The 27,002-nt window shown below is 37.7% G+C and overlaps 2 protein-coding genes across 4 annotated transcripts in view; both read right to left on the bottom strand.

The window, feature by feature from the left end:
• Positions 1-327: 327 nt before the first annotated feature.
• On the bottom strand, positions 328-19,189 carry DEPDC1B (DEP domain containing 1B). Its single transcript, XM_059836456.1, has 11 exons — positions 19,093-19,189; positions 18,385-18,650; positions 14,350-14,485; positions 12,105-12,232; positions 9,260-9,390; positions 8,200-8,247; positions 7,599-7,739; positions 5,242-5,408; positions 3,566-3,742; positions 2,714-2,899; positions 328-2,398 (listed from the first exon to the last, which is right to left on the bottom strand). The coding sequence occupies exons 1-11, from the start codon at positions 19,138-19,140 to the stop codon at positions 2,237-2,239; spliced, it is 1,590 nt and encodes a 529-aa protein (XP_059692439.1). The 5' UTR covers positions 19,141-19,189; the 3' UTR covers positions 328-2,236.
• A 3,383-nt stretch (positions 19,190-22,572) lies between these two features.
• Positions 22,573-27,002, bottom strand: part of ELOVL7 (ELOVL fatty acid elongase 7) — a 31,742-nt gene continuing 27,312 nt past the window's right edge. For all 3 annotated transcript variants that reach the window (XM_059874034.1, XM_059874036.1, XM_059874035.1), the window contains exons 7-8: positions 24,942-25,078; positions 22,573-23,696 (exon numbers count right to left, since the gene is read on the bottom strand). In XM_059874034.1, coding sequence (XP_059730017.1) covers positions 23,493-23,696; positions 24,942-25,078 — 341 coding nt within the window. In that variant the 3' untranslated portion in view covers positions 22,573-23,492. The remainder of the gene's footprint in view (positions 23,697-24,941; positions 25,079-27,002) is intronic.

Raw genomic sequence — 27,002 nt, 5'->3', positions numbered from 1 at the left:
TTAAGATTATTGATATGGAGTCCAAGTATCTCTGTGAGAACAGATCATGAAAACATGTACTGTTCAATATCACACAGCCCAAGAAATAACCCAATCTATTAAAGCAACCACCTTGTAATGTACATAATGAAACTTATTGAGTGGTTAGGAAGTTAGCAAGGTACAAATGCTGTCAATATTGCATTACATTTTCTACTAAAATTTCAGAAATTTCTTGAGATGTCAGCTGTCTTCTCTCCAGCATAGCCTACCCTGACATTCAATAAGCAATGAAATGCTGTTTTTCAAATCTCTAATGAATAGCATGAAATCACGACTCTAGATATATACAGGAAAAGAGCAATGCTTTAATAGATAAAAAAGTGGTCTCAGAATCAACTATGTAATATGTACAATCAGGTTATATGCACACTAGAGTTCATAATGCAAAATGAATCCAATCAATAAATGCATGTACGCTACAATGCCACTTCAATATTTGAATTCCATTTTGAGAGGAACCTCAAGGCTTTAAAATTTTCTGATAAAGTATATTCTGTTGTCAAGCACCCAGCTTTGTACAATTTGCAGTGAGAAAATAAGGGGAAAAGGCCACATCGCCCATCAGAATAGGTCTGCATTACATAAAGTTAATGGAATTTCAAAGGAAATTCACTCAACCTATAATGCACCATATGAATCAGAAAATTGAGAATTACTTTTCAAAAATAAATCTGCCATGTTAGGGTCAGTAATGTTACAACCTGCCCCTGAGGCAGGTTAACTGAGGTTCTTGTTAATAGATCCCTCAGGGCAGACTAGAGCAATGCAAAACTGAATGAATGGTGAGGTTTTTATAAATAAAAAGATTCAGTAGATAGATAGATAGATAGACAGACAGATAGACAGACAGACAACAGGTTCATTTTGGAATAATTTGGTTAAAACAGAAAGGAAGTATGTAACAGATTTGGTTATTATCTATAGAAATAGAGGAATATAAAAGTAAAATGATTACACCTGAGAAAATGTACAAGGAAAATAAAAAGAAAGGATAAGAACAGATAGTGAAGAGGAAAGGTATCACCCCCCTATGAAGCCTGATTGTTTCAATTTAAATGTCCAGTGGTTGAAGTAACAGTTACAATTTCAATCCATCAGGGCCAGGGGAAATCCCTGAAACCCAAAGTCCAGTGGGTTCAACAGGTTCAGGTGGGAATGCCCAGGTACCTCTCCTCAGGGAGGAGTTTTACAATGTGTCTTGCAATACTGTGGATCATTTGCAGTCCTCTGGTGGCAGGCCCAAGAATTAGGTCTGGAGGCCAAGACACAACCTGCGTTTGTCACGCCAGCTTATTTGAGCCAGTTCCGCCTCAACAGAAGGGCTAAATACCCTCAGGCCTAAGTGTGAATGTCCCTGTGTCTCTCAGGAGAGAATCTTCTGCCTGAGCCAGTTGTGTAAGGGAGGAAATTGGCATGATAAAAACCAGCATCCCAGCAACATTGCAGGATCTGCTTCTTGGAGGTGTTTTCCCTTATCAGTCTCAAACCCAGCTTGCTGCTACACAAAGGTGGGTTTGTCATGGTGATCTGGTGATGGGTGCTCATCCCCTCTGCACCTGGGCAGACCAAAAATTTCATAACCACATACCCAAAACCACTCCCCCCTTTCCCTGTGGTTGAGGGGTGCAAAAGCCAATTGATTGTATCATTAACTTTTAATATTAGTCTCTCACAAAAAGCAAATCAAAATCCAGTGTTTCATACCTACTAAAGCATGTACAGTAAGTTAATTCTTCACACTATATGTGCACAAATGCAGCCTAGTTTATGCAAGACACTCATTTGCAGGGAGGAAAAAAAGCTGTTGACTAGTTACAAAAAATACATTACATTCAAACACATTTAGGCATTAAAATGATAGTCAAACCAAACCACAGCAAGTGTACGTTATCACCCATATATAGAATAATCCCCTTGAGTGTGCGGTGGGTTTGTTTAGTCTTTTTTGTAACTGTTTTCTGTCGCTTGTTTTAAAGTAACAGACATTTTAAAAAATAATGCTTTACAAAAATACTGATAATGGTTCACATTACTACAATCTCAATACTCTCCTCTTCTTTCAACATTTTCTATGAACTTAGCAGTATCCCCAGTAGTTTTTATGAGTAACCATGTGCTGTTGAGGCTCCTTTTGCATGAGATCCATTGACAATACACTGAGTCTCTGTTCATTTGCTGATATATTTCAAACCATTTACATCCGAAAGCTTCTGGTTCTGTGAAATGGTTGGAAAGGATTTTTTAAGGCCCACATCAGTATCGGTGGCTTCTGCTTAGTTTTTTCAGGAAATACCATCGCTTCGGTTTCAGGGCTAGGAAATCGTACTCTGTACACTTCAGGGTAAGATTTCTGAAACTAGAAAAGTACATTAATTCAAATTAAGAAATTGTTCAAACATCTACAATAAACTATTAAAATGAAGCTTGCATTTCTGGAACAGGGAAATTATATGTCTAATGGACTTTCTACAGTGCTATATAGATAATTAGGCAGTATTTTTGATTTGGGTTGATTCATCACAGCATACTTGTTCTAAAGTATTATAAATCTTGAAATCCCCATGTGTAGCCACTGTTTTCAATTTCAGTATTTCTCTAGAAGAACACATGTCTAAGACTTGATAAATCTTTTCAAATTGAAATTAGAAACTGTGGAGAAATTTTTATTTACTTGCTTGAGCTTCTTCTTTTTATCTTTCACAGATATTTCTTTATTCCTTACAATTTCTTCCAACAAAGCTGCCAGTGGTTCTTGAGAGCCAGTTGCCCTTTGGTATTCAAATTCACCTGAAGTGATTTGGTGACAAAATGATGGAGGAGGAAGTGCTGCATCATTATCAGCCCCAGCATACTTTATCTGAAGATACAGTTAAAAAAAAAAAAAAATAGGTTTTCTGCAAAATACTTGCATAAACTGGCTTAATCAATTGACCACTCCAAGACATTAAGTAGAGGAAATACTAAATAGAAACCCTGATCTGTAATGTTTATCTCCAGCTCTAAGTGAGTGGGTTCCAGTAAGTCAAAAAACATGACACATAGGAAGCCTATTCAGCTCTTAAAATAAGTTTAAAGTTACTTTTCTAGTAGAAAATAGACAAAAGAACTAAAAATCATCTTTGAACAAAAAGAAATTATGGTATCAGGAAACAGAAAGATGAAAAAAACTGAGCAAGCAAGGATGGTTCTAAAGAAAAAAGAAAGTCGGAACATTAATGAAAATACTTTATAATAATTCCATTTTCTTCACTACCACAAACATAATTTGCCCATTCCATGGGAAGATAGTGCTGACAAACAGGAAAACATATTTGAGAGTTCTTGTCTCTAAACAAATGCAGTATTTGTTTAGTTTCATTTAAACACATAGTTATGGTTGAATATCAGTAGTCAAAATTAGTTAGCTCTCAAAAGCTAACAGAGACAGAACAAAGCCTTTTAAGAACCCGTTGATCTTCAGAGAACAAAGGATAAGTTCAATCTAGAAACAGAGACAAAAGAGGTTTTTTCACTAGATCCTTACTTGGACTCTCTGGAGATGTACAACATGATCCTCTATGGAAGACTTTAAAGCAGAAGGAACGCTTAAGATCTCTTGATAATTATCCATGAGAAAAGAAACCAGTTTAGCAGCAAGAAGTTCATCCAAGTCTATTTCATCCTTTGAGCAGAGAATACAACGGGAAAACACCTGAACCATCTGAGGGAAAAAACACACACCATTATAATGTATTTTTCCGTTTGGGACTGAGGAGTAGATAATCAGGCTACATTTAAAAAGTGATCTTTTAGAACAAGTATTTTAACATCACAATGCATACTGTACTTCAAACATATCAATTTTTTTTTTAATGTATTATGTACAGTGACATTCTGTGAGTGCACTGAAGATTGCTCCTCCCTCATACAGATAATCCACCACAGACTTTAGATATAGAATGAATTAATTCCATTTTATTCTCAAGACTTTCTCAAATAACCACTACACATGGCTATTTAAAGAGGGTATATGTATTTAGAGATTTTTTAAAATAACATGGAAATTTAATAGAAATTAGGCACCAGAGGGAAAACTTGAAACCACCATTCTGAAATCATCAAATCAAATTTCAGGTCCAGTTAACTTCAGGTAGTCTTGTGCTCAAGCACTCAGTTACAAGAGCTTCTGTTTGTGCACCAGTCACTTGTAACATTAAAATCACAGAACGTAATAAAGATTTCTGTCATGTACCATACATTACATCACTGAATTAACACTTAGAACAAAACACTCAAACTGTAAGGATTCACTTCTAAAATCAACATTTCAATTACAACACTAATTTTAATGAAAGACCACTTACAGTTAATTAAATTATAACCTTGGCAGTAAAAAATTTAATTATTTTAATCAAATACTATTCTGAGTTCACTAAAAACTTAATTGCTGTGGAGCGCATTTAGATTGGTAGACGCTGCTATAGGATTTGTACATGCAGCCAAAAATGGCTCTGCAGCTTAGTTTTCCATTGCACTTAATTTTCAAAGACTTTTAAATTACCAAAATAAATACATGTTGTTAGCTAGTCAGAATAGTTAAGTTATGCCTAATAACTTTGTAATAAGGTGTTGCTGCAAACATCAGTGTAGTGATATCACTACATAAGCTCCTACAGAAGAATTAGCAAAAACTGAAGCTTACTTTAAGAGACTCCTGTGTGTGGTCTAAAAAAAAAAAAACAACTACTGAAATAAACAGTTGGGATTTTAAATTTTTTTAATGGCTGAAAACAAGTTAATCAGAACATTCATCTCCATATTTCCAGCTATGACTGAAACAGGCAGTCTTTTTCATTCACACTGTATGCAGTGATAAAGAACAGTAGAGACCTCATCTGCTTTTCTTTTTTGTTGATTTTGCTTGTTTGTTTTTGGGAGTTGCTTGTTTGTTCATGCTTTTTTTCTACTCAATAGTGAAATCAGTGGTGATTTAACTTGGAAAGGTAAGGAAACCTCTAAATTCTGAGCAAGTTCTTCATGTGCTCACAAATTGCCATAAAATCCCACTTTATTCAAATCCAGATTAGCTCTCCAAATAGCTGGGACAAACCAATTTCTTAAACAAGCAAACTGTATTTTGTTCATACTCTCCAGTAAGAATCTTTAACCTGTGCTGCTCCAAAAGTCTGTCCAGATTTTTTACCTTACACTTATACATACCAAAGTTCTGGTCCTCACTGATTCAGAAAGACGTGGCAAATCCTGGTTTAGACTAATTCTTGCCATCATTCTCACCAACAGCTGTAGTCTTTTCCTATTTTCTGGTGGCAGTAGGAGACAGGATATCTGAAGAGCTTCTACAGCCTTGCTGGGTATTTGCAGTAGTCCTGGTTTATATGAGATCAGAAGATTGGGGAACATTTCTCAGTTTTATATTTCCATAACATTTCTAAATCTAACTCCCAAAATTCCCTTCTTACTCACTCAAGCTTGCCTTAGAACTCCACTTCCCAGTAAGACTAGAAAGATATAACTAGAACTTGACTACCAGGACTTAAGTTTTTAGAAGATTTTCTTCTGATGCACTGGAAGATATTGATAGCCATAAGCAATAACTCTAAATATTAGAATAATACATTAAAAATTACAACATTTTGTTTCATCCTTTTCTCTTTTATTACCTCAGCACTAAAGGCAACTGAATGGTATGCTCAGATATAGCAACCATGTTACATAAAATGTTAAGTCTGTGGCAACAATCAGAGGGAAAGAAAATGTGCTTATGCATCAGTAACAACTATGACAATACCAACATGTGCCTCAGACCTATAGATATTAAATCTGTGCCTAACTCTGCTTATTTCTTCCCAGGAGAGGACTTAACATTTCTCCTTTTCTAAACTTTATAAGATTCCTGCTTACCAATTTCTGCAGCCAATCAAGGTAACCCTGCATGCTATTACAACACTCAGCTGCATAAGCTACTCTTCCCCATTTTAGTTATTTGCATGCTTGTTTAGGGTACTGGGCCCATGTTTAGGACAAAATGTGCCACCACCCTGGTCATTAACAAAGTGTTAATCATTACTGGAGACACTACCAGCCCCTGCGGTTCTTCCCACTGACTGACATCCAGCCAGACTTTGTGCCACAGATCACAACCCTGAGCCCAGTAACTGAACCCATTTCTGAGTTTACCTCACTACCCACCTATCCAGCTTGTACTTCCTCAGGTTGCCTAGAAGGATGAAATGGAACACAAGTGTTGAAAGCTTTACTGCTCTCAACATTAACAGTGTGCACTGCTACACCCTCATCCACCATTCTAGTCAACTCCATGGTGTAAAACATGGAAACTGTTTCTTATTGAAAAGGAAGTGTGGAGTAGTTAAGACATTCCAAGGAGAGGGGCAAAACGCTGAAGTTAATTTTCATAGTAAAGCTTTTTCTAATTTCAGAGGAAGATTTGGCAAGCATATTAATACATAAGCTTGGAAGAGTAAGGAATGATTCCATATCAACACTTCACTTTTTTTTTAAAGAGACCACAAAATTGATGTTTGACTTCTTGAAACATTGCACAATTTTCATTGCTTCCACACACATACTGGCATGAAATCTTTCTTCTAATTTTACATTTACAAAATGGTGTGAAATGAAAGTAGTAGAACCTGAAAGATGTGAAAAAAAAAATAGAAAAGCAAACAGAAACAGAGTATGAAAGCAGAAGAATAAGTTTTAAAGATATCAACAAGAGTTGTCTAAGAAAAAGAATTCAGAAAATTGAATTATATTCCATATGAAGCAAGATTGACAACTCACAAAGTGTATATACTAAATTCCAGAAACAGAAGTGTCATTCTGGATTCCTTTCTCATCTCAATAGTTTACTAAAAACAGTGTTGTTTACACAGAAAGAAGCTCAAAAACCTAACATGCTACAAAGCAGGTTTACTTTTCAACTCAATTGTTCTTTCTGAAATTTGATTACATAAAATGTAATCAAATATTTACTGCCTTACTATTTACTGTCTTTCAGTAAGCCATCTATAAGATCAGAATTGTCAATTTTAATACAGTGTGAACCCTGGAAAGTTCTAGTTAATACCCAAAACATTGCTTCTTTTAAACACTACATTAGCTAATTTCATTTCTAAATTAAAGCAACATAGTGTTTCAATTCCCTTCAAATATCATATTTCCAGGTTAAAAACAGTGCTTAAAGCCCTAATCCTTTCTAATCTAGACTTCAGTCAATCAATTTCTAAAAGCTTATGAGAGTTTTTAAGACATTTAAGCACTTGTAAAAAAAGAAAAATCTATTAAAATCCATCTGTTGGATGCTGAGCAATGAACAGAGGCCTTTAATATTATAAAGACAAGCACTGAAAGACTTTTGAACTAATGTGATTAAAAAGATACAAAAATAAAACCACCGTGTGATATGAAATAAACTATGTAGAATGGAAAGGACAGGCCCTAAAGAATTCATCTGTGATATTATTTAAGTAAGGTAAAATAACTCCAGGAAAATAACTCTCCAGAATATTTTTTTCATTAGATTCCAAAATACTTACCTAACACACTAACAAAAATATCAAAAAAATTAAATGTGAGAAGAGGTTCTTTCATCTGGCTAAAGTAGTCCACTATAGTTTTGAAGACATCTCTTTCAAAGCCTGAGTACGTGGGCTGCTTCAGATCTGAACAGCTGGGCCCTACAAAGAACAAAACAAAACAAAACAAAAAAACAAACAAAAAAAAAAACAACAAAACAAAAAGGAACAAAAAAGATAGAGAACATTGATTTTCAGCCACTGAGCAGATCAGTGTTTTCTAATCCAGCCCATTAAAATGGATCTTTAGAGGAAAAAAAAAAATTGATTCTTCAAAATAAGTGAGTTTATTGATCTACTACTTGACTGATATATTCCCAATAGGTTTAGTGAAGATACAAAGTAGAAGAAAATCATTAATAGAATAGTTAAACATTTATATAATTAATTTAAATAAGCTAGACTGAAAGGAGAATACATGCTGACAGGTCTTTTCCAACTTTCTTTTAGAAAATCATCATAAACAGGGTTTAATAAAGTGGTGAAGACACAGTCAGTTCAATTTATTTTTTGGGGGGGTGGGTTGTTTGTGGGATCCCTTTCCTTTTCTGAATTTACTTACAATTTACTAGACATTTCATTGCGGATAATATCCAATGAGGTAGTTCCTCTGCACAGGGAAAAAACAGAAATTAAAATGACAAAAAAGAAAAAACAAGAAAAATATTCAACTATTAGACAAAAGCAAAGCTGAAAACAATTTAACATGTTCTTCCTGTGTAGTAAAACAAGTGACTCCAAAGGCAGGCTATACCTTAATGTATACCTTGTAATTCAAGATCTAGCTTGAATTACACCTATACAGTTATGCATTCAGCTCTTGCAGCTCAATCAGCACAACAGGTCATATAACAAATCTTTAACCTACTCAAAAAAAAAAAAAAAAAAGAAACAAAAAAACAGACTAAACCAGTTCTAGATACAACTTTCCCCAGTGCTATACAATGAAGGGTTTACTTCGTACCAAAGATGAAGAAAAGCACTCATATATTCAGTTTTGCCATTTCTGCAGGGAGAAAGCTAATATTTTGAGATGGTCCATCTGCCTTTGAAATGACCACAGATATGCTCTGAAGGCAGATTTATTCACAACCAAACCAATGTTCAATGTTATATTTAAATTTCTCTACAAATCTTATGAAAATCATGGTGGCAATAATACTGTGATATATCAGAGCAGTAAAGATGCTTTATTTTTTCCCTGATGTGCAAAACAGTTTTAAACATGGCACTATCTTCAAAACTAAAAACTCTCTCAATGTACATTATGGCTCACTCAATGTATTTTTATTTTTTCAATGTATTTTTTCTTCATGTGAACACTCCAGTTCAGGTAATTAAAAGTGTAGGGCCGAGAAAGTTACCTTGAAGTGATTAATATCCCTATATTTATAAATGGTAAAAGTTGCTGCTGTCTTACATTCATTTTTCAACCCTACTAAAGCCAGGGTAAAACTAATTTGTTTAACAGAGTAAATATAGAATAAACCCTGACTCTTACTATTGGGATACCAGAGGAGAACAATAGCATTTTAAAAACAACAGCATTATAAAAACTAGAGTTTTTACAAAGTAGGTTACAATATATTAAAAAAAAAAAAGAATATTTCTAAAATACTCACTTGATTTGTCCTCTAAGGTGACAATGCCTTGCTTATTGACATTATATACATTTTGAACAATATGTTTCGAATTCACAAGTTTTGTGTCTAACACTTCATCCAGAGAATCCAAACCCAACACCTTTTGTAATCTGCAAAAATACATAAACGCACAGTTCATACACCATCTAATCCGGAAAAGGCAAACATGAAGTATTAGGATACAATTCAGAAGAAAGAGAGACTTTCTTTTCATAGAGAATATCTCCAGCTGGATGACAGCCATAAGGACCATTCAACACAACCCCTGCTTCTCAAAAAACTGCCTAGATTTATAGAATATCCTAAACTGGAAGTGATCCACAAAGATCAACTCCTGGCTTTGCACAGCACAACCACAAAAATTATACCACATACCTGAGAGTACTGTCCAAACACTTCTTGAACTCTGTCAGGCTTAGGTGCTGTGACCACTTTCCAGGGGAGCTTGTTCCAGTGCCCAACCACTCCCTGGATAAGGACTCTTTTCCTAATATCCAATCTAAACCTCCCCTGACAATTCAGGCCATTCCCTCAGTCCTCTCACCAGCCACCACAGAGAAGAGACCAGCGTATTCTCCTCCACTTTCCATCACAGATTGCATTGCAATGTCCTCTCAGCCTCCTCTTCTCCAAGTTAAAGAAGCCAGGAGACCTCAACCACTCCTCATGTCTTCCCTTCTAGACCCTACACAATCTTCATAGCCCTAAAAAAGTAGTTTTTTAGTACCTAGTAAAGGTTTAGTAAATTTAATACCTAAAACTATACTGTGTAACTGAAAGCACTGCCAACATGCTCCTTGAACTCTGTCAGGCTTCGTGCTGTGACTACTTCCTCAGGGAGACAGTTCCAGTGCCAAGTCACTCTCTGAGTAAAGAACCTTTTCCTAATGTGGAGTCTGAACTTCCACAGCTGCTTGATTCCATCTCCTTGTGTCCTGTCGGTGGTCACCAGAGATCTTCCACATCTCCCGCCACTGCCCTCTCCACAAATTGTAGGCTGCAATGAGGGCACCCTTCAGCTTTCTCAAAGCTTTTGGTGACTGTACAGCTCTTTGCTCTATCCAGATCTCACTGCAGGCCCTGTTCACCCTTGAAGGAGTCCGAAGTTCCTTCTAACCTAGTATCACAGACAAATTTAGTGTACATTCAATTCCCCATCCCTATCATTTACAAAACATGAAAAAGCTCTGGCCCTAGAATGGAGCCCTGCAGAGCCCCAGTGATGAATGCTCACCAAAAATAACCACATTTACCACAATCCTTTTTGCTTGACCCAAGAGCCAGCTGCTCACCCAACAATATTATGGGCTCATCAAGAGGCATGCTGGACAGTTTATATAGAAGGATACTGTGAGAGACAGTATCAAAAGCTTTGCTTAAATGCAAATAAACTGCATCAGCTGGCTTCCCTTGGTCAACTAGATGGGTGACGTTGTCATAAAAGAGAATTTAATTGGTTACACAGAATTTTCTCCTTCTGAAACTGTGCTGGCTATGACCAATGACTGTGTGTCTCTCAAATATTTTATTAACTCCCAGAATAATTTTCCATAATTTTACAGGCACTGAAGTAATACTGACAGGCCTGTAATTAATGGAATCTTTGTTCTTTGCTTTCTTAAAATTGAGAAAATAGTTGCCAGCTTCCAGACAACAGGGGCCTCTCCAGGATCCCAAGATAAATGAAAAAAAAAAAGCAGAGAGATCCTGCAATAACATCATCCAGCTCTTTCAGTACCCTGGGATGAATCCCATTGGGCTTCATAGCTTTAAGCACATCCAGCTGGAGCAGAAAGTTTCATATAAACTCAGGGTCAGCTGTGAGTCTCCCTATTCCCGCAGTCATACTCTTCCAACACAGAGCTGTGGGAGTCCCAGTGTCAATTATCAAACTTAAAAGAGCACAGGACTTTTTGTTACATGAATGCTACTGCTCCCTGATCAAGCTATCAGGTTTTCAGCATCCTTCCACACAATCTGCTGTGCCAGCCCTTTTTGCTCACCCTTGTCTTTTGGTTGCTAGAGCTCTCTAGGGGCCTTTACGTGAAGGAGGGGCTTGACCACCAATGCCCCTGGTGTCACTTGTCTGGGTCCTATCAGGTGCTGCCATGTGAGCTCCAGGCTACCAGGGTATCTCTCCATTCCCCTGTAGTTTCCTTGGTTCAGGAAACCCAGGAATACACATGCCCTCTACTGCCCATCCTGCTGTCACCAAAACTGCTCACCTCAGCACCAAGCGCAGATAATGTGCTAGGTTTACACTAAAGTCACAGTTAGTAAGACCTCAACTATGCTGTAATATCAGCTAGGGTATATTATTTTTTCCTCTGCAGAAATAGTCCAAAGCAATAGCTTTAACTTTGCATAGGAGATTCCATTCAAATATAGTAAATGAATCTCTAGGCTGAATCTCAAAGCTTCAGCACTCAATTAGCTATGCCATTTATCTCATACAAAGTATTGTACTTGCCATTGAAAGGTTCCATAGCATTTCTACATAACTGCTTTTATTTCTTAGCAACAAGGAAAAGAGACAGAGAAAAAAAGCGATTAAACAAGACAAAGCCCACACAACAAAGAATTGTATAACACAACATGCAGAAGTCAAAAGATACTAAGCACAGTAAAGTTTTTTTTGCAGACTTTATTTGCTGAATTTGTTAGCCAAATAACAAGTGGTGGAGTTAGTCTAGACACTAGGGCTTTGAAGACAACGATGAAAAGTGAGTGGGCGAAATTACAAGTGTTACCAGAGAAGATAGACAAGACTATTACCTACTACATGGTTTTACTATAACAGCTAATGACTCATAAGTACACTCACCGTGATAAAGTCATGGATTTCCATATCTCTTCTATATTTGTTTGTGTTAGTTCTCTGCGGAACACAAGTTTGCATGCCGGTACCTCCCCGATAGCTATGCTGTGTCGCTTGTACCACATCTCAGAGTTCTGAAATCAGAAAAAAATCTCCTCATTAACTGGTGGCTTTTCAAGTGTTAAACAGTATAAAACATTTATAGTACAGAATTGCAAGTGTTCTTAAATTCCAGAGAAGTCTTCAGGATGCAAGATAAGTATTTGTATTTAAGAGAAATGAAACATTTTCTCAATCTTACACACACATCTTTTCTCAATTCCATAACTTGTCCAAAGCTGAAAAATTATGTGTTTCAGAATAGCCATTAAAGTTCATCTGCCATTTAAAGATCAAACATCTGTTTATGGAAAAGTTAATGGAGAATTAGGAGATACCAAAGAATTAGAAAAAAAAAAAATCCTTGTTCAGCATATATCAAAATAACTAAACATTAAGTTCAATAACCAGTTCTATACATACAGAAAGTAAAAGCAAATCACTACATTTGAAGGCACCCCTCAGATTCTAGTCCACCATTATAAAAGGGTAAAGTAAAGCTGAGAATGCAGAATATCACTATCCTTTATGCAACCTTCATATCCAAGCTTGATTCTTGAACATTCTCATCAAGGTATCAATAGGTGGACATACATTGCAGCATCCTTTTCAAGGGAAAACTCCTAATCATTCCAGTTCTTTGATTTACACTACAGACCAATGCTAAAGCACATTAAAATTATTCCTTATAACCAAACCACAAAATGCTCTGCAGGAATGCACTTAAATACTCCAAGCACTAATTGTTTGTCATTCTATGGCAGACCAGACTAGAGCTAGTTGGAAGCAAATTACACCCTCTGAAATTAATGGTCTGGTCTTTCACATCAGTATTTCATGACACAGACCCATGCTCATCAATCTATACATAGCCACTAAGTGCTCAGATTGATGCTGAAGCAATTCAAGGTACCATTTTCAGCTACTTCAGCATTCCAGTGGAAGCTAGACCTAATTATAAAAGAGGCAGCTGAGGGAAGCTTATAGCTTTGCCTCACATACAGTCCAATGTACAAACACTACCAATTAAACTGCCAATGGAAGAGATTTTGAGGTATCCCAAATTCTATGCTGTTACATCCCAGTCTGATGCAGACTTTTGCTAATTCTTATCAGGCCAGGATGCTTGAATGGAAATTTAGAGCACAGTTGGAGGCTGTAATATTCTACACCTTCAAGAGATACTTGCTGAGTAACTAAAATTCTCCATTCTCTTTTCCTGTCTTTGGCACCATCTTTTCTTTTACCTACTATTGAAGTTCTAAGGACTATGTCTTTCCTCTTCAGAAGCTTGCTGTTCATGAAGAGTACACTTGATTTGCACACAACTGGATTGTAAATATTGAATAACTGTTCATTCAGAACATTTAGATGTCCAGCAAAATGGTAAGGGCTACTTTTCCAAATATACTATGGTTTATCAAGAAAACCAAGGCCAGACTCCTGCTCTGAAGGACAGTAATAAAAAGGCAAAAATCATCAAAGAAATCCTGAGTTCAAAAATTATGAGAACACACACATATAAGACACACTGAAGGAAAAGCTTAAAATATACAAAACACCAGAAGCCTAGTCTTTTACTATGTCAAGGTGAATTTTGATTTACTAATAAAAGCAAGTTTTTTCAACAACTTTTCAAAGGCTGGATCAATCCAGATAAGTATGAGGCAGGATGATTTTCCAAGCTTACAAAGGATAACTGAAAAGTCAGGACCACTTCTCCTTAGCTAAAACATTCCTTATAAAAAAGGAAAATGAGTCAGTAACAGCTTTATAGCAGCTAGGAAGTTTGTAATAACTGTATATATTCCAATACCTGAAGTGTCCAAATAAGAGCTACAGTGTGACTATTTTGTCTGGTAATATAATAAATGCCCTATAGGAATTTGAGCAGACTGGAATGAAATACAGGAAAATACACCCATGTGGAACTCAGGTTCCTCAGGGCATTGCAATGTGTAGCACAAAGAACACTAAAATATTACTTCTCCAGCAAATTGTAAGAAAAATTTCACTTCACAAAAGTTTAGAATAAAAGTATTTAGCATTTAATTTTATAAGCAAGTATTTTGTGATGCAGCATAGAGGTCATCAGTTCAGTTTTGCTTTCCAAATATGCTTTTGTCTGGGGAAATAAAACTGAGTGCCTTACCATTGTGACGGATTTCACTGGGATGTGTTCTTGAGAAGGGCCAGCCCTTGCTTCATTCCAGTCTGGAAATTTAATTACTTCCTTTCCACATGAAGGTTTCTTTGGATATGACTTCAGTGGTGAGGAAGGAGGAAATCTACAATTAGAGAACATTTTTAAAGACTCTGAATGCCAATCTAATCCCTATTTACCAATGCAAAACTATAGTCAGCCTTCACATGCAAAAATACAACAAATGCTTTGGACATTCACAGCCCAATGAAGTTCGCTGTAGACTGGAGTTGCACGATATGTAAAACACTGTGGAGTGTCTTGTTTGCCCTCCAGCTGCTGCTCCAGAACAGTTCAGGTCCTTTGTACCTCCCATGACATAGCTGAGCCTTGAGTGAATGTCTGATATCCCAGTGCCTCTCATATAGATAGCACAAGCTATCTTTGCATAGACAATGACATACGTCTTCACTAGAAGATGTTGATTCTGCTGAAAAAGCCATGGGGATGTTTTCCCCAATGTCAAGTGCTTTGTTAGCATGCATTTCCTAAAGCAAAGCTATATAGATAAGTCACATTACTAACACTCAGATTTAGTTAGAGTGCATGCAAGTGTCCACACACAGTTTTGCCCACATTACCAGATTCTTCTGCGTTTACATGCTTTCTGTGCGAAGATCATATCCTGCAGTTCTTTTCTGGATCATATCCTGCAGTTCTTTTTTCCAGCTGGTTTTGCAGGTAACTATTTGACTTCTTAAGGCATTTCAAGAAGTGCCTTGAAGAAATTAGCAGAAATAAGCCCTAAACCAGCCCTTGTAGAAAAGAAGGAAAACAAACTATCCAGCTTGACCAGCATCAAATTATTGCTAAGCTTAGGTCAGAGCATGTACAAAGGAACTAAAGACGGCATATCAGAAAGACAAATGAGTTCGATAGAAACACCTCTTCAGACTGGCCAAGATCCAATCCTGTCTACTTTCACACCCAGGTTTTAGATGCTGAGATTCCTGATGCTTTAAGCAACTGCTTAAGTCTCATTAACTCTTTTAAAACAGAACGTAAAAGATAGATATGTCTGTGACTTTGCAACAACAGCTTTTACACTGCTGGAGAACATGTATAGGTATCCTACCAGAAAAAATGTTTGCGAATCCCTCAAGTTTCTCCAAAACGTCATCTCATCCTCTAAAGGCACTTCAAACTTTTAATAAGTTTTTCATTTAGATTTGTTCTGCAGTTTGGTTAGTCCAGTACTGTTGTACTGAATGGGTAAACACATTCATTGTTTTGACCACACGCACTGAGCAGATTCCACAGTGCCGTTCAACAGCACATCTGCAACACAGAGATATCACTTCCATCAGACAAATCCCAGAACCAACAGCAAGCACCTCACTCTAATCCTGCAAGATTTACTCTGTTTTTTAATGGTTAGCCAGACTACATGGCAGATATTCAGCTGTTGAGTTCTTGACCATTTTTCAGATATTCATTATTTCTTAAGAGTTTAATGTTAAAATAGAACATACCCACATATCTGCAAGCCTTTTTCCTTTGTCTTACACTATTCTCAGTAGTTTCCTGTTTCTTCTCCAGTTCTTCACAATTTTTAGCTTTGTGTCATTTGCTGCCCTGATTTGCAACCAATCAGTAAAATAATAAGTTCTTACAGACGGAAAAAGGAGGTGCATTCCCCTTTCTCAGGTAGCATTACAGCAAGATCTAGATGGAGAAGGATTAATGTCACTCAGAGCAAAGGACTGAGAAACACTCCAAGGCTGGCACATCAAGATCAGAATTGGTTATAGCCAGCAACACTAGTTTGAGAGTTTATTAAAAGCGGAACTAGAGATACCTGTTTGTGTCCAGAACAAAAGATGCAGAACAAGGTCAACTAACAGCAATGTCCATGATATAACAACATTACTGGTGAATTCCCAAAATATTGCTATCATTGCAAGAGTGCTAACCCCTTTGCTTTTGATAGAATGGCTTTGATTCCAAAAAAAAGTATAAAGCCCAACAGCTTCCAAAACTGTAACTTCTCATTCATTATTGTAGACTCAGCTGAGCCAGTAAGTCAGGACACACTGAAAAGTCTTTGCTATTTTTAGAAGTCACATTAGATCTCATCTTCATGTTTAATACTTGACAAATATTCTCACACAATCCAACTTTTGGCAATACTTCTTTTGCATACTCTGTGGATGAACAAGAGCAGACAGCTACACTTACATGTGAAGTAAATGAGTGACACAACTCTGTACCAGTGTGCCTGGCGTTACAGCATATTAACACATAAAATTATACAGAAGGTATGAAGCATGTAAGTATTTCCAAAGTAAGCACTGTCAGTAGAATGGACTTGTACCACTACCTCCGGCAGCGCTGTGAGGAGAAAAAAACCCTGTTTTTACACGAAGCATTAGGATAGCCCACCAGAGGGAGCTGCCAGGACATTGAATACATGACTAAAATAGGCTGGAAAACCAGTGCCCAGATACTTAAATAGGAGAGAAGCACACTTTGATACTTGAAGCCGCGAGTAAGGTATATAGCTTATTTATGCACCAAGCACCAAGCCCAGGGAGGAAAAAAGCTGGCTCCAGTTCAAGATACATGAAAGGTATGCATTTTTAACTGAAAAAAGTTCAGTTACTTAGTTATTTTTTCAGAGGGAAGGGAGAAAGAACATCACAACAAAATATATAACAAGAGTTCTGCTGTCCAATAGCAGATCAGTAGGCAGAGCACGCAGAAAATTAGAAGAACAGAAATATTTCACCCAGCCAACTTCCACAGCCTGCAGCTCAGCAAAGTCATGATTGAAAATACAAATAAATAAAAGAACAAAATAATTTGAATATATACTCCGACTAATGCAAAATAAACAAAAACCCCACAGCCACACAAACACAGCAAAAGCAAACCAAAGAAATACAGATTAACATCAGCAGTTATCAAAGTCCATATTAAATCTTTTGAGAAGAATTAATGCCCAGAAATAAAAAGATCAATAGAGCAAAATGAAAAATTGACTTAATATATATAAAGTGGGAATTCAGTTCTATATATTTCCCCAAGGAGAATATTAAGAAATCATTGCTTAAAAATGAATATGTAAAATTTGAGTATGTAATAATAGCTATAATAAATAGAAGCATAAACTTATTGCTAGCCTATTTTCCCTAAAGGTTTGCATGATGAGAACTCCCATTTCCTCAAAAGAAGGCTCACCATGATAAAAGTTACAAATCTAGACTTGAAGTAATGATCATCTTTATAATACTTCTGCACCAAATAGGACACTACAAGACGGTACAAATTCAGAACCTGCAACTTCTGTCCACTCAAACCTTAACTGAGGTCACAAGAGGTCAAAGAATCCAGTCCAGTAACGCTAAGCTTTTATTACAAAGAGATTTCTTCTTCTCTGTTAACAAGCCATCAGCTGACATGCTCAACAGGGATAAGTAAGGAACCAACCTTGAGGAAAAGCAAATAAAGCTTTGTCCCTTGTGCATCTACAAACCAAGGAGCATAAAAAAATGTTACATCATAAATATCTTAGAGTCAGAAAACCTTTCTCTTCTCTCAGAAGAAGTGGAGATAGCAACCAAAAGAGTCAGGGGGTTGGGGTGAAGGAGGGCAATTGGAGCTGGATGACCAACGGCATCCATACTTCCACCTGTGTGTCTTAATATGTACTCTTCCAGCACCAACAAACCTGATGTCTGCCATCAGCAATGAGAACTCAATAACCTGTGAAAGCTGCAAAAGCTTTTGTTGATATTCAAAGAATGCAACTGAATAAAAGTGACCTTCAAAAATATTTCAAAACAGACAAGAAAACTGAAGTCAAACATTAAGTAACAGCAGCTACCCATTACTAAGAAAATTAAAGTCTTGAAAAGGAAAAGGAGAAAACATGTCAACACTCTTCAGAGGCATTCTACAAAAATACTTGTAAGACATGAGCAAGAGTTATTATACTCTGTTTCCAAAAAAACTTTTTTTTTTAATCACCGTGTACAGGCTTACCGATATAAACGGCCATCGTCTTCAAAGTCCTCTTTGCCCCACCTTCCTTTAATATCTTCGATTACATGATTTTTCAGGAATTTTTTAAGCAGCTTAACCGTTTGATCGCGAGTCACTTCTGGGCCAAAGTTTTGGTTAGAGCCAAGTAGCTCATGCAAACATTCCACTGCCTCCGAGGCTTTGAAGCAACGCTCGTAGCTTTTGAAACGACAGCGATGCTTCCGTAAGGGCATCCCAGCACGGAAGATCTCGATTATCTCGTTCCACTGGGAAAGAACAAAGCAAATCATTACGGGAGCTCTTCTCCCAGGTTTTCCTGCGGCCAGAAAGCAGCCAGCTCTCTAAGCAGAACTACACCCTTCTTTCACTGTCTGCGTTCAGAAGAATGCCTAAACCTAAGCCCAGGATTTAAATTGTCGAGACCCGAGAACAAACGCCAGGTTTAGGAGGCTGAAAGATTTAGAGCCCCATACTACCTGCGGACCTACGGATACGGCTCTAGCCTCCCTTAGGTTTTACCGAGACAAAAGGCTCAGCCTGCCGCTCCGCCCGGCCGGGCTCTGCCCCGCGCCCGCCCCGGGCGCCCCCTCCCCGCAGAGGGGCGGCCTGGGAGCATGGGCCGGCACCAGGAGGCCGGAGGGCGAGTGGCCGCGGGGGACAGGGGCGCGGGAGGGCGGTGGTGTCCGGGATGGCGGCGGGGGCACTCACCAGGCGGGTGGCGCGGTACGGCCCAGGCCCCACCAGCCGCGGCTCCATGGGCGCGGCCGCGCCGGCTCCGCGCAGCGTTTGAATCCGGCCGGGCGCCGCCGCCTTCGCCCATTGGGCGGCGGGCGCAGCACGTGACGGGCCCGCGCCGTGCTTGATTGGTGGGGCGGGGCAGGGGCGGGGCGGGTGCGCTGGGGCGGGGGCCGGAAGCCGAGCGCGGGGGGCGCCCTGGGGGCCCCGTCTGGAGCGGCGGGCCCCGCCTCAGCGGCGGAGCGGGCGGCTGGGCCGCGGGGCCGCAAGGTGCCGACCTCTGCGCGGGGGTGCCCGGCGGTAGGACAAGACACAACGGCCAGAAAACTGATGCACTGGAAGTTCCCCATGAACATGAGTATTGTGAATCAAAGCCGACTCCGACGAAGGGGAGAGAGAATGACGCATCTGACTCCATCATCAGAGGCTAATGAATTGCTTATTATACTATACTATGTACATTGTATCTGAACTGAATCTGCCAGGCACTCGCTCACAACTGCACAGAACAGCACTTATCTCCGGTTCTCTCGTGACTGTCCCGGGACAGTCCCACACACGCACACTGCTTGGCCCTGATAGGCCAAGGGAACAAAACATCCTCACTTTGGGTAAACAGTCTCCACATTGCATTCTACTTTAGCACAACACAGGCACAGCAAGCGAGTCTCTGCTTGTCTCACAGCTTCTCTCTGTCCAGAGGGCATGTGAATACCACACAGCAGGAGGAAGTTCTTTGCTGTGCGGGTCCTGCGCACTGGAACAGATTTCCCAGAGACGTTCTGGACCCTCCCTCATGGAGAGATTCCAGAACCATCTGGACTCAATCCCGTGCTGGTCCTGTGCTCTGGGATTGCCTTGAGTAGGTAGGCTGAACCAGGTGGCCTGTTGTAGTCCTCTCCAACCTGGCCCACTTGGCCATTCTGTGTGTGGCAACAAGTTAAACCATGTCAGGAAAACATTGTCTGGTGAATTGTTGCCCTGATAAAGAGAACAAAGCCTTGGCATTAATTAAACAAGACAAAAAGCAACCTAAAAAAAAACTTCCAAACAGTAAATTTTCAATATTTTAAAATTGTTTCCAATCAGTTCTGTTGTTAAAGAATTTTGTTTTGAATTCAGGCAGTGTGTGGAATGATAATTACTTGCAATTACTTTTGATATTATTCGCACAGAAGACAGGGGTTGATGCTGGTGCCACAGAACTCATTGAGTTGTTGTATATTAGTCTTTATGAATATTTTAAGCAAAGAGTGGTTTGGAAAGTAAACAGGAAATCTCCATTTTAAGGTAGGAGATTTTGATACCAAGTCACCTGTCCTGCATGGGCAGGGATGTAAGTGAAACTCCTGTGGTACCTATTAGAGATAAGCTATCTATGTCAATTTTTAGGATTCTCACAGGAGAGGAGAGGCTGGTAACACCAGTGTTGGCTTTCCAACCACATCTAACGAAAACAAAATTTTAGCATTATTCCCCTCACTGTCAGTAAACATTCACCTTAACATGGATGACTTAGCTGACAGTTAGAGTCCTCTTTCTAGCCTCACTCAAAAGTATAAACTTAAGTATGTGAGATGCACATTTTAGGTTCAAATAAAGATTGTGTGATTCTCACAATGTGTGTAGGAGGACAGGATTTGTTTTGAGCTGATGTCATTGGCACAGTTACACTATATGCATTCTCTTAGGCTGCATCCATACAACTCACTGTGAAACACTGCATTCTCTCTCTCCTAATGCTTTATAACTCCCAGAAGACTAAACCACTGTGCAAGATATTATGCAGTGGGAATCTGACACGGCACTTGCTGACAGCCCACAGAATGATTAGCATCTCCAGTTTCTGCCCCTGCTTATTAGTTCTTAATCTCAAACAACTGACTCTAGAAGCCTTTGGCTAGTGTACAGCTGCTGGAATTGGAAGTTTCCCTGGCTCCTTTCTGTTCAGCACCTGTTCACATGCAGCACTCCTTAGTTTTCACTGTGCATAGTCTCAGCTCCTATTTAAGCCCAAGTGAGTTTGAAAAATCAGTTGCAGATCTAGCTCCCAAACCAACAAACAAGTACCTGCCCCTTCACACCCAGCGGTATACATTTCACCATCCATATTTCTGGGCACGGAAGGAGGTGTGATTGCAAAATCAGAGACCATAACTAGGACTTTCCCTACCACACAGAATCATCTGCAAGGCTACAGAGTAATGCCTGCTTCCTTGCACAAGAAGCAAAAGGTACTATTATCCAGTTTTCACTACAGACTAGCTATTACAGCCTTCCCCTCATAAGGTCTGCATTTCCCAAACATATTTGAATGCATAGGCTCAAGAAGACCTAAAAGAACCAAATTGTCCCACTTCCTTCATCATTACTTATGTAATAAATATTTTTCAATATGCTTTAAAAAAAAAAAAAAAAAAGAAAATATATAAAACTGGCAAATCCTTTCTTACTATTTGAAAAACCAGCAATAGGTCTCTGTCCTTAAGGAAATCCGCCCTAACACTGAAGGACATAGATACAGGCCAGAGCTGTCTGGACTTGAGACTTTGAATCAGTTATGGACTGCATTTCCCACCAATAAGAGGTGTGGTCCCAGATCAGCACTGCAGCTGATTAGGATCATGTGATAGAGCACCTCTCCACATGAACTGCTGGGAACTGAACACTGATGATTCGAAGATCAAGCATCTAAAATTCAGGGGTTGCAATTTAAATCTCAAGTCATCCCAATACTTTGAGATCCACTTTCAAGCTGCCATGACAGCTGACAGCTACAGGGATTAAATAGTGACTAGATAAAATATAAATTATTTTTTATTTTCTTTAAAAAACTTGATGTAATCTCAAAAGAAAACATTTGCAACTCATGTCCAGCCTAAAGTTTACATTCCTTTAGCGTTTACAATGCACCGTAAATATCAGTAAAATGAAAGTGTTCAAGTAACAAAGCTTACGCTCTTGGAATTGTGCAACGGGGAGGCTATTAAAATCTGCCTCAAAGTCTTGAGTATCTGAAAAGCCCACAGATCAGATCAAGTAAAAAGCAAATATTGCAAGTTTCTTTTTGCTAGTGTTGTAGAAAACAGTACCTTTAATGGTAACATTAATCCAAACACATTTAATTCCTCATTTCCAGGTCTGTTGCATGCACCAATTCCTTAATAAACTCATGCAGTACAAACACAACTTACAAATAGCAAGTTCCTTTGATTTCTACACAAATGTGACCCTAACAATCTTCCTAACCTTGGAAAACAACAAACTGGGTAATTCTACACAGAATGGAGCCATGACCAGTCACCACTGCCTGCCCCACTTTCAGAAGCTCTGAGAATGTCACATATTTTTTTGCCTGGTTCCAGACAAGGTAACTGGAGTAACTTTAACCTTGAGCTGAAAAAACAAACTGCAATAATAATAATAAAAAAAAAAAACCAAGATGACACAAACTCTTTATAGACATGTATTTCAATAGATAATGGAAATGGAAGAAAATAGAGCACAATACAATCATGGTAAGCAACATTTCAGCTTAAATCATTAAATCAAAATTTTTTTACATTTTATTTGACAACTAAGATTTTGGCTATTGAATTAAAAGATTCCATAATCCTCCTAGACCCACTTCACAAACAGCACAAGCTAGCAATTTAAAGTTTATCCATAGACACATTGAATAACAAGAATATTTGGCTACTACAGTGAACAAATCAGTAAGATGTTTTGATCACTATGCTACAAGACAATTCAGATAATCCCCATATTAGTAGCTTTCCAACATTTATGATAATGTTCATCTGAGTAGAACATGAAATGAATTCAGTTCTCCTAGTAAAAGAGAGTATACTCAAAAATCTGTGATCTTCAAATGAAACGCTATGTCTTGACAGATTAACATACAATCCTTCCTTTAAAGTAAAAACAGATGTAACAATGTTTATGTATTAACTATATTAATATACCTTAGATTCTATAAACAGTATTTACTGAAGAATCATTCTTATAATAAAATGCATCTGACAGTCTTAGCAACTTACAACATTTAAAGTGAAGTATTTTTTATCCCCCTCAAAGTGTGTTCAAAGTACTCAGTACTTGTCATACACATTTTAGTTTTTCCAATAATCTTTATTTTTGTGCATTTTCTAGATAGAGATCTCTTTCTTTTTTAATCAGAGATACGCAGTTCTTCCCCACTCCCAAGTTCTGAATCCCAAATAACTTACAGTAAAAATACAAATTCTGTTTTGGAAGAAAACATACAAAATATACACCATGTAGTGTGCGCACTTAAACGTCTTGATTGTCAAGTAGTGCAAGTTTCCCCATTGACATATACACTTCTTTGGTTTTAGAGACAAGAATTTGTTTCACTGATCTTTGCTGATGCCATTTTTTGCCGTTTTTGGCAGTCTTTGTCCCTTGGTGTAAGCATGGTACCAGAAGTGGAGAAACAAGACTAAAAACATGGAGCCATAAAGCCAGATAATAAACATGAAAATTGGATACTGGTACGGGCAATCATCCATGATGTAGATTTGTCCTATATGGACTGTAATCATAATAAACTGGACCTGGAGGAAAAAGGTGAAGAAAATAAGTACTTTTAAAATAAATTGCAATCTTATTACAGAAGTTCAGAAAATTTCAGCATAGCTTGTTTGTTGAAAAACAGATAGTAGGGGTGGAGTGGGTGGAAAGCAAGGAGCAACAGGGACAACAATACAAGTTCCTAATATGACACAGATGCACCTTTGTAGTCCATCTCCCCAAAATGATTTTCCACTGAAAAACACGTTTACATTAAAAAAGAAGAGAAGTTCTGGGACAAACTAAGAAACTCATAGTAACAGAATAGGATTCTACCCTGGCCAGTTCAGACAAAAAGGAAGGAGGCAGACAATGTTTGTCCAATGACAAATAGGAGGCTCCTTTAGAAAAATTAGCCGGGGAAAAAAAAATGAAAAGAAAGTAACTATTACAGGATTAAGGAACAATTCCCACCTTCCCTGCACACTAGTATGTGACAAAAATACACTCCATGTGAGCTCCAATTTAAAAGTTCACTAGTAGTGCCTCTTGGTCAAAAAGACCAAGTTATAAATACTCAGGCTACATTGTTCAGAGTTGCACATGGTTACATGAATTATTCTACCAAAACCAGTCCTGGTGCAAGCAGACAGGGTGCTCCTTTACCTCCTCCATCAGCATTTTTGGTCATTCTAAGCCAATTGTTTAGCCAGAAACTGAACATTGAAAATCCATCTATTAAATGAGGTAGGCATGAAAAAGCACTCAGAAAAGCAACCTTTTGAAAGTGACCTAAAGGGGATAAAACACGTAATATACCCACACTGCAAGAGTGGGTTTTAATGCTCTTGAGAGAGCATTAAAGAGAAGTAAATTTTCTAAACACAAACATTTTCTACGAAAGAACATCAAGTTCTAAAGACATACTTTTTCCCTTTCCTTGTGACATGTTACATGTAGTTACTAGTTACATGTGTATTCTGTACACTAATTGTATTTTCTTGTTGTAAATTTATATTTTCATAATTTTTATACAAGCAGTGAGTCTTGTAAATATATTTACCAAGTACTGCATAACTGAAAAGCTTATTTGTCTAAATCTTTGATTACAGTGAATGCTGAAGTCAGCAGATATATTACTTGTTATCCTCAATTAAAACATAAGTAAATCTTATACCAACTGTAAGCTCCATACATGGGCATAACTGAAAGGATAAATTTATTGCTTTTAATCTGTGTTAGCTGCAATCAGATTTTGAGAGGTGCTTATGTCAAAGACAGTTACTCACAAGTTGTATAGTTGTCATGTACTTTTTCCACCACAAATATTTATGATAGGCTGGTCCCAAAGAACAGATTCCATAGTAAGTGTACATGACAACATGCACAATACAGTTCAGCAAAGCATGAAATGTTCCTAAACCACCTGTAGAAAAACAAAACATAGTAGTAGTATTACAGGAGGTATTTAAAAACCCACTGAGGTCCTAGCGGATTGTCTTGAGCCAGGGTATGAGAAACATGTACCACAAAACCTAAACTTTGACTAACCCTCAAGGTATTTTACCTGAATTGGGTTCCTACCAGTTCTGATGGATCACATCAATATTTTGTCTCAGAAAAGGTTTATCTGAGCATTCCCAAAACAGCAGTAAAACCCAGCTGGTCTAATTACATGTAAAAATATTTGAGCGGAATTTTTTGTTCTTTGGGTTCATTTTCTTATTATTTGTTATTAAAAACTGTATTTGGTAGAGACACAGAAAAGTTGGTAAAAAGTATTCCTCCTGGTTTTTGCCTCCTTTCTAGACATGAACTTCAAAAAGTTGTAGAGGATAAGTAATAAGTCTCTTCTCAATACATATTTGTAAATTCACAGGGAATGAAATACAGTTTCAGACAGTAAGTTTTCATAATCATGAACAAGTGTCTCAGATCCATTGTCAATCTGAAAACATCCTTACAGTGAAAGGGAAACTTAAGTAGGGCCCATTTTGGGATAAATTTATGACAAACCGTTAACACATGAGCATTTCAAAGAACAAGTAAGGAAATACTTCTTTTTTTCATTGGATTAACCATGAGCTACATGATCTTGTTCAAAGTAGCTTTATTTTAATGAATGGAACAAATTAGATGTAAAAATGATCCAAGAAGCAGCAGACAGCAAAGTATTTTTAAAAGAAACATGGACATGAAAACAATGATCATCAAAAAGAAAACAAGATGACATAAAAGGAGACATTTAGTGAGAAAAAGAGTGTCATTTTCCCATTTAGAATCATTCCCATTAAAAATAAAACATATTTTTTGTTTTTAGTAGCTCACACTAATCTTCCAGCTTGAGAAGGCATAACTCCTCCAGCTGTGATTGCAAACTTTCTTTGAAACTTAGCTATTTTATTTTTTAAAATAATTTGAATGTTCTTACAGTTCAAATATACATACTTTTTTTGGCTTGTGCAGTGAATATGCAGAAGAAAAAATAAATAGCTAAAGCAGAGAAAAAAAGAACCTACACAACAGTACAAAAATACGCTCCAAAAAATAACACTAAGCATCATTTTATAATTCCCTGTTTATATCAGATCAGAGAAAAAACAGCAACTCCATTCATAACTGTTGGTTTTTTTACAAACAGGTTGAAAACTTTACAGATGCTGCTGTTTAGAAGGACAAGCACTGATGAAACTGAATACAAGGTAATCATCAGCAGGACTGAAATTCTTGGAAAAAAATTAAAATTATTAAACAAGAGTATTTGGAAAGATAAATGTAAAGACAGCATAGAGTTTTTGGAATACACACAACTCTGCATAAATGTGAGGGACTATTACTAGCAGAGGACAAAACAATTCTTACACACTTTGCTGAAAGTATTTCTCAAATTATCACATGGGAAATTTGAATCTGATCCAAAATCAGAAGCCTGTAGCTGGTACAATGATCCAACATCCAGATAAAAAGGAGAAAGTTAATCACCTGTAAGTGGAAAATTTTCAAGGTTGAAGAGGACAGACTGTTAATTGCTGCAGGTTTCCTTCTGCAGACCTATAAACACACTGGGGTGTATGCTGAGACAACCACTCACAGTTTTATTATTAACTTAATACTAGTCACTCAGCAAGATTTGAGAAATACGTAATCAATCCAGCACTTTCTAATAACAGAAACTCAACAAATCTAACAGAAGTATACCAATTTATACACAAGGAAAAGCTGCACACTGGAAAGGTTCAAAAGATGTACAAATATTCTGGAGTGCTTTCTGGACCACTCCAGAAAAAACAGACATTGAACTGACACTAACAGATCAGACTGAAAAGCAATGGAACAACTGCTTCATCAAT

The sequence above is a fragment of the Haemorhous mexicanus genome, chromosome Z (genome assembly GCF_027477595.1).
Source record: "Haemorhous mexicanus isolate bHaeMex1 chromosome Z, bHaeMex1.pri, whole genome shotgun sequence".
Taxonomy (NCBI): Eukaryota; Metazoa; Chordata; class Aves; order Passeriformes; family Fringillidae; genus Haemorhous; species Haemorhous mexicanus.
Note: the sequence above shows the minus strand (reverse complement) of the source record. Positions and strands in the feature narration are given on the sequence as shown.

What these genes read in the sequence shown, in the direction of transcription:
- DEPDC1B (XM_059836456.1), bottom strand. Translation starts at nt 19,140, where the DNA reads ATGGAGCCGCGGCTGGTGGGGCCTGGGCCGTACCGCGCCACCCGCCTG. An exon ending in CAGTGAAATCCGTCACAATG is followed by an intron (nt 12,233 to 14,349) that starts GTAAGGCACTCA and finishes TTCTGATTTCAG; the next exon opens with AACTCTGAGATGTGGTACAA. An exon ending in AATGAAATGTCTAGTAAATT is followed by an intron (nt 7,740 to 8,199) that starts GTAAGTAAATTC and finishes TGTTCTTTGTAG; the next exon opens with GGCCCAGCTGTTCAGATCTG.